Raw genomic sequence first — 12,664 nt, 5'->3', positions numbered from 1 at the left:
AGGACGGCAACCACGCATGCGCGGGTGACGCCAGTTATGCGGCGCCAGCCGCGTCATCTATGCAGCGCCGCCTTTACGCGGCGACAAGGCCTGGCACGTGTAGATGATGCGGCCCCGATCCTAGCCCATTGTCGGGGCCTGAATCGTTCGTGATCGGGGCCGTTTAGCACCGTCGTGAACCTCGACGGCGTTCACGACGGCGTGGGCATTTCGGTGCGGGAGTGGAGAATCCCGCCCCTTATATTTTGTTTTCCAACCTTTCAAATATTATTTAATTTAAACAAATCATCAGATCGAATAAAGACTATCGGCAGGATTTTCCAGCCCTTCCCGCTCGTGGAATCTTCCTTTCCTGCCGAAAACGCCCCCTGCGGTGGGTTTCTTGGCAGCGGGATGGGCGAGCAACGCAAAACACTATAGACGTTGGCGGGACCGGATGATTCTGCAGGTACCAAACGGCGATCCGTCTCTGCTGTTGGAAAACACATATTGGGGGGGCCGGAAAATCCCACCCAATGAAATCCCGACTTGCTCAGCAAGATCAATTTTTGATATTCCGATCCAGAGGAAATTACAAAATGATTATTTTATATAGGTGCTATTTGCATTGAATCTGCTACTCCAGTTTAACTGCAAAGATTGTTTTCCTTCTCTCTGCAGTAATATTTCTGTGACTATTCTAGAATTGACCAAACAGTTAGGGGTAAAAAAGCAGTTACCTCAAGACCCGGCATTTGTGCAAAACAGGTTCCAGCTGCTGAAGTCCTTCAAACTGAATATGACAATTCTCCAGCTCGAGGTGTTTTATTGTATCACAGAGTCCAATGATCTGAGACAGGACCGCACAGTCAATCGGGGTCATTATCAAATTACAAAACGTAAGTGTTTCCATAGATCCCACTGTGACCCGAGCCAGTGCTTTATTCTGAGACTCAAACAGGTAGTGGAATGTGTCCAGGAGATTCCTTTTATCAGTTTTGCTCTTTGTGTTTCCAATCTGTCCATCAATCTGCTCCTTTACCCAGTCAATCACTCCACAAGTTGTTTGATGAAGAAATCGACCCAGAATCTCCTCCAGGGGCCGAGCTGCCTGTGGGGAGGAGAGACCAGCAACAAAACGGAGAAATATCTCAAATCGCCCATCTCCCTTGCCATAGGCCTCGCTGAGGAGCTTCCCAATGTCCCCGGGATCTGGAGTCAGGAATTGTGCGAGTGCAGCTACAAACTCCTGGATGGTGAGGTGTGGGAATGTGTAAACCACACTCTGGACAGAATCATCTCTCTCCAAAAGTTCCATCAGGAACCCAGACAGGAACTGGGAAGGTTGCAGATTGTACTCGATTAAATCTCCATTTCTAAACACAATCTTCCTCTCGGAGACGCCTGTGAAGGCCATCTCACCAAGCTTCAGTAACACATCGCGGGGGCTTTCAATCGCCCGGCCATGGTTTTTCAGAATGTTGTAAATATAGTAGGAATATAGTTGGGTGATGGTCTTGGGAACTTGCTGCTGTTTCCTGTCTCTTTGTGTAAAGAAGGGACCCAGTGACAGACCGAGGATCCAGCAGTAGGAAGGGTTGTAGCACATGGTGTACAGGATCTCGTTCTCCTCCACATGTTTGAAAACAGCTGCTGCCACCGTCTGATCTTCAAAAAACTTGTTGAAATATTCCTTCCGTTCATCACCGACAAATCCCAGGATTTCAGCCCAGACACTGATTTCAGCCTTTTCCAATAAATGTAATTCAGTGGGACGGCTGGTCACTAACACTGAACATCCTGGGAGCAGCTTGTGCTGTATTAAACTGTACACAATGTCAGACACTTCACACCAGCTTTCGGGATCTGTGCACGTGGACTGAGGTTCTGTATTTCTCCGATTGTCAGCAAAATCAATCCGGTCCTTGAATTCATCCAAACCATCGAATATAAACAGCAATCCCTCTGGGTTTTTCCAGATCTCTCCCAGAACATTCCCAAAGTAAGGATACTGATCCAGTATCAGATTCCTCAGGTTTATTCTACAGTTAATACTGTTCAAATCCCGGAATTTAAAGCTGAAAACAAATTGAAAGTTTGGGTATATTTTCCCAGTGGCCCAGTCATAAACAATCTTTTGTACCATTGTTGTTTTTCCAATTCCCGGGACTCCACTCACTGCTGCTGAACTCCCACATTTGGATTTTTTCTGGAAAAAACTGCTCTGGAACAACTGACCAGTTTGGATTTTCTTCAGCTCATTCCGGAGATCTTTCTCTCTCCACTCTTCATGGTCTCGGCCTCTTACCAGCAGTTCATGTTCTACAAGTGTCCGATCTCGAACAGTAGAAATGATCGTTAGCTCAGCGTATCGATCAACCAGCTGGAAAATCTTAACCTTCTCCTTTATTAGGATAGTGTTCACTGTCAGTGTTTCAGTTTGTACCCGGAGTGTCTCCTTGTGTTTCTCCTGAACATCTTCAATTAGAACAGACAGAAAGTGGTTCTCAATGTTAGTTACATTGGAATAAAAAAGAACTCACAATCCTATTCACTGTACATTTTAAACGTCAGTCATAGTATATCACGATCCTGCCAGGCGTTTCCAGGGTTTCACAGTGTATCAGGATGCTGCCAGGTATGTACAGGGTTTCACAGTGTATCAGGATCCTGCTGGGTGTGTACGGGGTTTCAGTGTATCAGGATCCTGCCAGGTGTGTGCAGGGTTTCACAGTGCATCAGGATCCTGCCAGGTGTGTACAGGGTTTCAGTGTATCAGGATCCTGCCAGGTGTGTACGGGGTTTCACAGTGTATCAGGATCCTGCCAGGTGTGTGCAGGGTTTCACAGTGTATCAGGATCCTGCCAGGTATGTACAGGGTTTCACAGTGTATCAGGATCCTGCCAGGTGTGTACGAGGTTTCAGTGTATCAGGATCCTGCCAGGTGTGTGCAGGGTTTCACAGTGCATCAGGATCCTGCCAGGTGTGTACAGGGTTTCACAGTGTATCAGGATCCTGCCAGGTGTGTACAGGGTTTCACAGTGTATCAGGTTCCTGCCAGGTGTGCACAGGGTTCACAGTGTACCAGGATCCTGCCAGGTGTGTACAGGGTTCACAGTGTATCAGGTTCCTGCCAGGTGTGCACAGGGTTCACAGTGTATCAGGATCCTGCCAGGTGTGTACGGGGTTTCACAGTGTATCAGGTTCCTGCCAGGTGTGCACAGGGTTCACAGTGTACCAGGATCCTGCCAGGTGTGCACAGGGTTCACAGTGTATCAGGATCCTGCCAGGTGTGTACGGGGTTTCAGTGTATCAGGATCCTGCCAGGTGTGTACGGGGTTTCACAGTGTATCAGGATCCTGCCAGGGGTGTACAGGGTTCACAGTGTACCAGGATCCTGCCAGGTGTGCACAGGGTTCACAGTGTATCAGGATCCTGCCAGGTGTGTACGGGGTTTCAGTGTATCAGGATCCTGCCAGGTGTGTACGGGGTTTCACAGTGTATCAGGATCCTGCCAGGGGTGTACAGGGTTCACAGTGTACCAGGATCCTGCCAGGGGTGTACAGGGTTCACAGTGTATCAGGAACCTGCCAGGTGTGTACAGGGTTCACAGTGTATCAGGATCCTGCCAGGGGTGTACAGGGTTCACAGTGTATCAGGATCCTGCCAGGGGTGTACAGGGTTCACAGTGTATCAGGATCCTGCCAGGTGTGTACAGGGTTTCACAGTGTATCAGGATCCTGCCAGGTGTGTACGGGGTTCACAGTGTATCAGCATCCTGCCAGGTGTGCACAGGGTTCACAGTGTATCAGCATCCTGCCAGGTGTGTACGGGGTTTCACAGTGTATCAGGGTCCTGCCAGGTGTGTACAGGGTTTCCCAGTTCTTCAGGATGATTTTTATAATAATCTTTATTGTCACAAGTAGGCTTACATTAACACTGCAAAGAGTTAAAAGACCCTAGTCGCCACATTCCGGCGCCTGCTCGGGTACACAAGAGGGAGAACTGAGAATGTCCAAATTACCTAATAGCACATCTTTCGGAACTTGTGGGAGAAAATCGGAACACCCGGAGGAAACCCACGCAGACCGGGCAGACTCCGCACAGACAGTGACCTAAGCTGGGAATCGAACCCGAGACCCTGGCCGTAGTTAACCACTATGCTTCCATGCTGCCATTTCAGGTGTGTTCAGGGTTTCACAGTCCATCAGGATCCTGTCAGGTGTGTACAGGATTTCACAGTGTATCAGGATCCTGCCAGGTATGTACAGGGTTTCAGCGTATCAGTATCCTGCCAGATGTGGACAGGGATTCACAGTGTATCAGGATCCTGCCAGTTGTGTACAGGGTTTCACAGTGTATCAGGAACCTGCCAGGTGTGTACAGGGTTTCAGTGTATCAGGATCCTACCAGGTGTGTACAGGGTTTCACAGTGTATCAGGATCCTGCCAGGTGTGTACAGGGTTTCACAGTGTAACAGGATCCTGCCAGTTGTGTACAGGGTTTCACAGTGTATCTGGATCCTGCAAGGGTGTGTACAGGGTTTCACAGTGTATCAGGAACCTGCCAGGTGTGTACAGGGTTTCAGTGTATCAGGATCCTACCAGGTGTGTACAGGGTTTCACAGTGTATCAGGAACCTACCAGGTGTGTACAGGGTTTCACAGTGTATCAGGATCCTGCCAGGTGTGTACAGGGTTTCACAGTGTATCAGGAACCTACCAGGTGTGTACAGGGTTTCACAGTGTATCAGGATCCTGCCAGGTGTGTACAGGGTTTCACAGTGTATCAGGATGCTGCCAGATATATTTAAGTCTTGTAACAGTGCTCAACTGTTTGATTCTGTCAAATAATGTGTTGCCTGGAAACTGTCAGGATGTGTCAGAAATCCTACAGATTTTTACTTGAATCTGCAGAAAACTCTGTGTATTGATGGTCTACCCAACAATCTACAATACTGATTCCACAGCCATTGATTTTCAGGCTACCAGATTCTGACCATTCTAAACAAATGGCTGCAGTTCACATTTCTGATTCTCTCTACTGATTTTACACTAGAGCTTCCAACGACAAATCCACATCATTCAGACCATGTACTTTCATCTGCATAATATTGCTTGACGACATTCCTGCTTCAACTCATCTGCTGCTGAAACTCTTAACCATTGTTTTGTTGTCCTGAGTCTTGAGTATTTCCCGGCACTCTTGGCTGATGTCACACTCTCTATAAACTTAAACTCATTCAATCCTCTGCTGTCTGTGCCCTAATGGATACCAAGCCCTATTCACCCATCACCCACAGTGATCGCTGATCAACATTGGCTCACAGTTGAGTATTGCCTCAATTTTAAAATTCTCATCCAGCTTTTTACATCTCTCCATAACCTTGCTCCTCCCTATGTCTGAGGTCTTCAAGACCTACAACATTCCAAGTTCTCTTCAAACTCTCACTTAAATTCTTGCCTCTATTGCAACATCCACTTTAATTAATCCATCACGATGGCCCTGCCTTCTTCAGCTGCTGAGGCCCTAAACTCCAAAATTTCCTCTCAAATCTCACTACATCTTTCCACTTTAAAAGATGTTACTTCAAGTTTACATCTTCAACAAAATAGCCAAATGCTGCCTTCTGTGGTTTGCGTCATATCTTGTTTATTAATAATCCTATGAAATACCTTGGGATGTTTTACTAAGTTAAAAGCTGCTCATCGGTGTATATTTTTGTTTGAAATATCCATGTTGTCACTTACCGTTCGGGTGACAGGGTAATTCTAATAAGCCGTGTGCGATATTCAGATAATCAAGTGAATTAGAACCTGTTGAAAATGATATAGATTTTACAACATCATAATGAAATTTACAGCATTTGAATTGGAAATTGAATTGACTATGATTTTACTGTACCAAGTTCCCGTATTTCTTTCAGTGTTTTATCCAGCTTTGGGACCCCATGACACTTTTTCTCAAAGGATTCCCACATCACTCTTCGGGCCTGAGAGCCTTTCTCCGTCACCAGATTTAGGAGAAGTTTGGAACTGTCCGCCCGTTCTCCCTTCTCTGCTAGCTCAGTGACTTTCTGTGGAAAATAATGATGAATGGATATGAACACGGTGTGGTGATATGCATCACTGTAAATACACAAGGGGTTAATGCAAATACACTAAGACTAAATAAACACTAGAGGGAGCACCAGAGACATCATGACACACAGACATTCAACCAATAGGTCAGTAAGATAGGACACGACCAATGGGCAGTCGAGACACACCCAGAGGTGACACTACCACAAGGGGGCTACCCATATAAAAGGACAGGGCACATATGCTCTTTCTCCTTTTTATAGGCGACACTGCGAGGCACAGGGGCAGATCAGGAAGCATCACACCCACTGTATGGATTCGAGCAGACTGGTTAGTTAGATTGAGTTACTATAGCAAGATCAGCAGGAGAGTCAAACCCAAGTCGGAGAATTGTTAACTGTTCAATAAATGTGTTAAACCTATCTCCAAGTCTGAACCTTCCTTTGTCAGAGTATACATCAAGGAAGCAGCTTATGCTACATGAAGAAGCATAACACAACACACGGAGGAGTGAAGTGAAAGATATACACCGACAATAAGAAGGAAAGAGATCTGTTTTGTGATGAATTTCCCAGTTGTTTTGAGCACAGAAAACAGTCATTGGAATTGGTATGATCCATGTTGAACATAGGTGTGAAGATCTGTAAATATCATGAATCAATTATTAAACTGAAATAAATTTGATAACACTTTTTGAGGAGATTGAAGAATCAGTGAGAATCTGCAGTCGTTTTAATGTGATTATTTTTCATGATTCAAACCAGCAGAGGGTTTCCCCTTTGATTCCCATTGACTCCAGTTTAGCTGGGGCTCCTTGATGCCATTCTTGGTCAAATGCTGCCGTGACATTATGGTGTTGGTAGTTTTTGAAAAGTATTTTAGAGATTGCGTTTTTAAAAATTGGACTGCAAATCAACATGGATTCTGAGGAATTCACACGTCTTTTGTGGATTTGACCACCAGCACCCAGCTATGGATCAGACTGTGCTGATCTCCACAGAACTCACAAAAGATATTTTGAATTCAACACATCCACAAAAAGACATTGGTTATGATAAGAATTGGGAAAAATTAAGGTTCAAAAATGAATTTGGGATTTTAAAAAACATGATGATAGGAAAACAATGGAGTATAGAGGTAGCAAATTCAAAAGAGGAGAGATAAGAAAATTGACACACATCTGCTGAAGGTCGACTCCATAGGATAACATCAAAGGGGCTTAATATATCCATAGCACAATGAGAGGGGAAAGGGATGCCGTCTTCTACACCCAAGGAACGATGCTGTTCAAAATCCCGGCAAAAGACTCCCGAATTTGTTAAGAAACCCACTAATGTTCCAAAACTCAGAAGGATAACTCGAACCACCAGTTCTTAAGGATGTATATTTTCAATTTAGTATACTATGAGAATAGTAAGTGAACCAGGGAGGAATATTCCAGTCGCAGGACTTGGAGTTTCGGCAGGAGCGGAGTGCAGGGGCTGCCGGTGGGTGAGTATTTAAGTTTAAAATAACTTACCTTGCAGGAGCAGCACTTGGAGTTTCGGCGGGAGCGGAGTGCAGGGGCTGCCGGTGGGTGAGTATTTAGGTTTGAAACACTTACCTGGTCCCGTTTCTGTTCCTCTTTGCTGTTGTATTTTTTTTTAAAAAACATTTTTTTAAGGCGGGAACCGGAAGTTCGACCCGCGGACTTCTGGGAAGCGGCGTGCAGGGGCTGCCGGTAGGTGAGTATTTAGGTTTAAAATAACTTACCTTGCAGGAGCAATCACTTGGAGTTTCGGCGGGAGCGGAGTGCAGGGGCTGCCGGTGGGTGAGTATTTAAGTTTAAAATAAATTACCTTGCAGGAGCAGCACTTGGAGTTTCAGCGGGAGCGGAGTGCAGAGGCTGCTGGTAGGTGAGTATTTAAGTTTAAAATAAGTTACCTTGCAGGAGCAGCACTTGGAGTTTCGGCGGGAGCGGAGTGCAGGGGCTGCCGGTGGGTGAATTTTTTTTTTTAAGGCGGGAACTGGAAGTTCGACCCGCGGACTTCTGGGAAGGTTTACCCCCCCTCCCCTCACCAATAAATTCTGGTGGAGAGGAAACCCGAGACACTACACGTGTAGTGTCTCCCACCCGCCCTCCTCCTCTAACCTAATAATAAAACCATTGGTGTGAGCTAAGTACCATATTATATTATTTTTTTTTAAAATTTATTTGTTAGCCTGATCTTGGTTGAAAGTTAGAGGGATGGCAGGGAGGGAGTGCAATGTTCCTCCTGCAGGATGTTTGAGGTGAGGGATGCCGTTAGTGTCCCTGCTGATTTTACCTGCAGGAAGTGCAGCCATCTCCAGCTCCTCCAAGACCGAGTTAGGGAACTGGAGCTGGAGTTGGAAGAACTTCGGATCATTCGGGAGGCAGAAGGGGTCATAGATAGCAGCTTCAGGGAATTAGTTACACCAAAGATTGGAGATAGATGGGTAACTGTAAGAGGGACTGGGAAGAAGCAGTCAGTGCAGGGATCCCCTGCGGTCGTTCCCCTGAGAAACAAGTATACCGCTTTGGATACTTGTGAGGGGGGGACTTACCAGGGGTAAGCCATGGGGTACGGGCCTCTGGCACGGAGTCTGTCCCTGTGGCTCAGAAGGGAAGGGGGGAGAGGAGCAGAGCATTAGTAATTGGGGACTCGATAGTCAGGGGCACAGATAGGAGATTTTGTGGGAGCGAGAGAGACTCACGTTTGGTATGTTGCCTCCCAGGTGCAAGGGTACATGATGTCTCGGATCGTGTTTTCCGGGTCCTGAAAGGGGAGGGGGAGCAGCCCCAAGTCGTGGTCCACATTGGCACTAACGACATAGGTAGGAAAGGGGACAAGGATGTCAGGCAGGCTTTCAGGGAGCTGGGATGGAAGCTCAGAACTAGAACAAACAGAGTTGTTATCTCTGGGTTGTTGCCCGTGCCACGTGATAATGAGATGAGGAATAGGGAGAGAGAGCAATTAAACACGTGGCTACAGGGATGGTGCAGGCGGGAGGGATTTAGATTTCTGGATAACTGGGGCTCTTTCTGGGGAAGGTGGGACTTCTACAGACAGGATGGTCTACATCTGAACCTGAGGGGCACAAATATCCTGGGGGGGAGATTTGTTAGTGCTCTTTGGGGGGGTTTAAACTAATACAGCAGGGATATGGGAACCTGGATTGTAGTTTTAGGGTACGGGAGAATGAGAGTATAGAGGTCAGGAGCACAGATTTGACGTCGCAGGAGGGGGCCAGTGTTCAGGTAGGTGGTTTGAAGTGTGTCTACTTCAATGCCAGGAGTATACGAAATAAGGTAGGGGAACTGGCAGCATGGGTTGGTACCTGGGACTTCGATGTTGTGGCCATTTCGGAGACATGGATAGAGCAGGGACAGGAATGGATGTTGCAGGTTCCGTGGTTTAGGTGTTTTAGTAAGCTCAGAGAAGGAGGCAAAAGAGGGGGCGGTGTGGCGCTGCTAGTCAAGAGCAGTATTACGGTGGCGGAGAGGATGCTAGATGGGGACTCTTCTTCCGAGGTAGTATGGGCTGAGGTTAGAAACAGGAAAGGAGAGGTCACCCTGTTGGGAGTTTTCTATAGGCCTCCAAATAGTTCTAGGGATGTAGAGGAAAGGATGGCGAGGATGATCCTGGATAAGAGCGAAAGTAACAGGGTAGTTATTATGGGAGACTTTAACTTTCCAAATATTGACTGGAAAAGATATAGTTTGAGTACATTAGATGGGTCGTTTTTTGTACAATGTGTGCAGGAGGGTTTCCTGACACAATATGTCGACAGGCCAACAAGAGGCGAGGCGACGTTGGACTTGGTTTTGGGTAATGAACCAGGCCAGGTGTTGGATTTGGAGGTAGGAGAGCACTTTGGGGACAGTGACCACAATTCGGTGACGTTTACGTTAGTGATGGAAAGGGATAAGTATACACCGCAGGGCAAGAGTTATAGCTGGGGGAAGGGCAATTATGATGCCATTAGATGTGACTTGGGGGGGGGGGGGGGGGGGGGGGGGGGGGGGGGGGATAGGTTGGAGAAGTAGGCTGCAAGTGTTGGGCACACTGGATAAGTGGAGCTTGTTCAAGGAACAGCTACTGTGTGTTCTTGATAAGTATGTACCGGTCAGGCAGGGAGGATGGCGTAGAGCGAGGGAACCGTGGTTTACCAAAGAAGTGGAATCTCTTGTTAAGAGGAAGAAGGAGGCCTATGTGAAGATGAGGTGTGAAGTTTCAGTTGGGGCGATGGATAGTTACAAGGTAGCGAGGAAGGATCTAAAGAGAGACGAGCAAGGAGGGGACATGAGAAGTATGGCAGGTAGGATCAAGGAAAACCCAAAAGCTTTCTATAGGTATGTAAGGAATAAGCGAATTACTAGGGTAAGAGTAGGGCCAGTCAAGGACAGGGATGGGAAGTTGTGTGTGGAGTCTGAAGAGATAGGCGAGATACAAAATGAATATTTTTCGTCAGTATTCACTCAGGAAAAAGATAATGTTGTGGAGGAGAATGCTGAGACCCAGGCTATTAGAATAGATGGCATTGAGGTACGTAGAGAAGTGGTGTTGGCAATTCTGGACAGGCTGAAAATAGATAAGTCCCCGGGGCCTGATGGGATTTATCCTAGGATTCTCTGGGAGGCCAGGGAAGAGATTGCTGGGCCTTTGGCTTTGATTTTTATGTCATCATTAGCTACAGGAATAGTGCCAGAGGACTGGAGGATAGCAAATGTGGTCCCATTGTTCAAAAAGGGGAGTAGAGACAACCCCGGCAACTATAGACCGGTGAGCCTCACGTCTGCAGTGGGTAAAGTCTTGGAGGGGATTATAAGAGACAAGATTTATAATCATCTAGATAGGAATAATATGATCAGGGATAGTCAGCATGGCTTTGTGAAGGGTAGGTCATGCCTCACAAACCTTATCGAGTTCTTTGAGAAGGTGACTGAACAGGTAGACGAGGGTAGAGCTGTTGATGTGTATATGGATTTCAGTAAAACATTTGATAAAGTTCCCCACGGTAGGCTATTGCAGAAAATACGGAGGCTGGGGATTGAGGGTGATTTAGAGATGTGGATCAGAAATTGGCTAGCTGAAAGAAGACAGAGGGTGGTGGTTGATGGGAAATGTTCAGAATGGAGTTCAGTTACAAGTGGCGTACCACAAGGATCTGTTCTGGGGCCGTTGCTGTTTGTCATTTTTATCAATGACCTAGAGGAGGGCGCAGAAGGGTGGGTGAATAAATTTGCAGACGACACTAAAGTCGGTGGTGCTGTCGACAGTGCGGAAGGATGTTGCAGGTTCCAGAGGACATAGATAAGCTGCAGAGCTGGGCTGAGAGGTGGCAAATGGAGTTTAATGTAGAGAAGTGTGAGGTGATTCACTTTGGAAGGAATAACAGGAATGCGGAATATTTGGCTAATGGTAAAGTTCTTGGAAGTGTGAATGAGCAGAGGGATCTAGGTGTCCATGTACATAGATCCCTGAAAGTTGCCACCCAGGTTGATAGGGTTGTGAAGAAGGCCTATGGAGTGTTGGCCTTTATTGGTAGACGGATTGAGTTCCGGAGTCATGAGTTAAAACCCCCTCCCCCCCCCCCCTCCCCCTCCCCCCTTCCCCTCCCCCCTCCCGGCCCCCCTCCTCCTCCCCCCCTCTGCTCCCCCTCCCGGCCCCCCTCCTCCTCCCCCCCCTCCCCCCCTCTCCCCCTCCCGGCCCCCCCTCCCCCCTCACCACTCCCCCCTCTCCCCCTCCCGGCCCCCCTCCCCCCTCCCCTCCCCTCCCCCCTCCCCTCCCCCCTCCCCCCTCTCCCCCCCCCCCTCTCCCCCCCCCCTCCCCCCCTCCCCCCCTCTCGGCCCCCCTCCCCCTCCCCGCCCCCCTCCCCCCCTCTCGGCCCCCCTCCCCCCCTCTCCTCCCCCCCTCCACTCCCCCCCCTCCCCTCCTCTCCTCCCCCCTCCCCTCCTCTCCTCCCCCCCTCCCCTCCTCTCCTCCCCCCCCTCCCCTCCCCTCCCCCCCCTCCCCTCCTCCCCCCCCTCCCCTCCTCTCCTCCCCCCCTCCCCTCCCCTCCCCCCCCTCCCCTCCCCTCCCCCCCCTCCCCTCCTCTCCTCCCCCCCCTCCCCTCCCCTCCCCCCCCCCTCCCCTCCCCTCCCCCCCCTCCCCTCCCCTCCCCCCCCTCCCCTCCTCTCCTCCCCCCCCTCCCCTCCCCTCCCCCCCCTCCCCTCCTCTCCTCCCCCCCCTCCCCTCTCTCTCCCCCCTCCTCCCCTCCCCCCTCTCCTCCCCCCCCCCTCCCCCCTCTCCTCCCCCCCCTCCCCTCCCTCCCTTCCCTCCCCCCTCCTCCTCCCCCCTCCCTCTCCCTCCCCCTCCCCTCCCTCCCCCCCTCCCCCCTCTCCCCCTCCTCCTCCCCCTCCCTCTCCCCCCCTCCCCCTCCCTCTCCCCCCCTCCCTCCCCCTCCCCCCTCTCCCCCTCCCCTCCCTCCCCCCCCTCCTCCCTCCCCCTTCCCCCCCCTCTCCCTCCCCCCCCTCTCCCTCCCCTCCCCCTCCCCCTCCCCTCCCCCTCCCCTCCTCCCCCCCCCTCCCTCCCCCCTCCCTCCCTCTCCCCTCCCCTCCCTCCC

General features: G+C 49.5%; 1 protein-coding gene across 3 annotated transcripts in view; it reads right to left on the bottom strand.

The window, feature by feature from the left end:
* The window catches only part of LOC140410235 (NACHT, LRR and PYD domains-containing protein 3-like), a 437,830-nt gene that overhangs the window by 16,912 nt on the left and 408,254 nt on the right, over window positions 1-12,664 (bottom strand). For all 3 annotated transcript variants that reach the window (XM_072498189.1, XM_072498190.1, XM_072498191.1), the window contains 3 exons: window positions 5,883-6,054; window positions 5,729-5,794; window positions 720-2,457 (listed from right to left, as the gene is read on the bottom strand). In XM_072498189.1, the coding sequence (XP_072354290.1) occupies window positions 720-2,457; window positions 5,729-5,794; window positions 5,883-6,054 (1,976 nt within the window). The remainder of the gene's footprint in view (window positions 1-719; window positions 2,458-5,728; window positions 5,795-5,882; window positions 6,055-12,664) is intronic.

Source organism: Scyliorhinus torazame, chromosome 4 (genome assembly GCF_047496885.1).
Source record: "Scyliorhinus torazame isolate Kashiwa2021f chromosome 4, sScyTor2.1, whole genome shotgun sequence".
Taxonomy (NCBI): Eukaryota; Metazoa; Chordata; class Chondrichthyes; order Carcharhiniformes; family Scyliorhinidae; genus Scyliorhinus; species Scyliorhinus torazame.
Note: the sequence above shows the minus strand (reverse complement) of the source record. Positions and strands in the feature narration are given on the sequence as shown.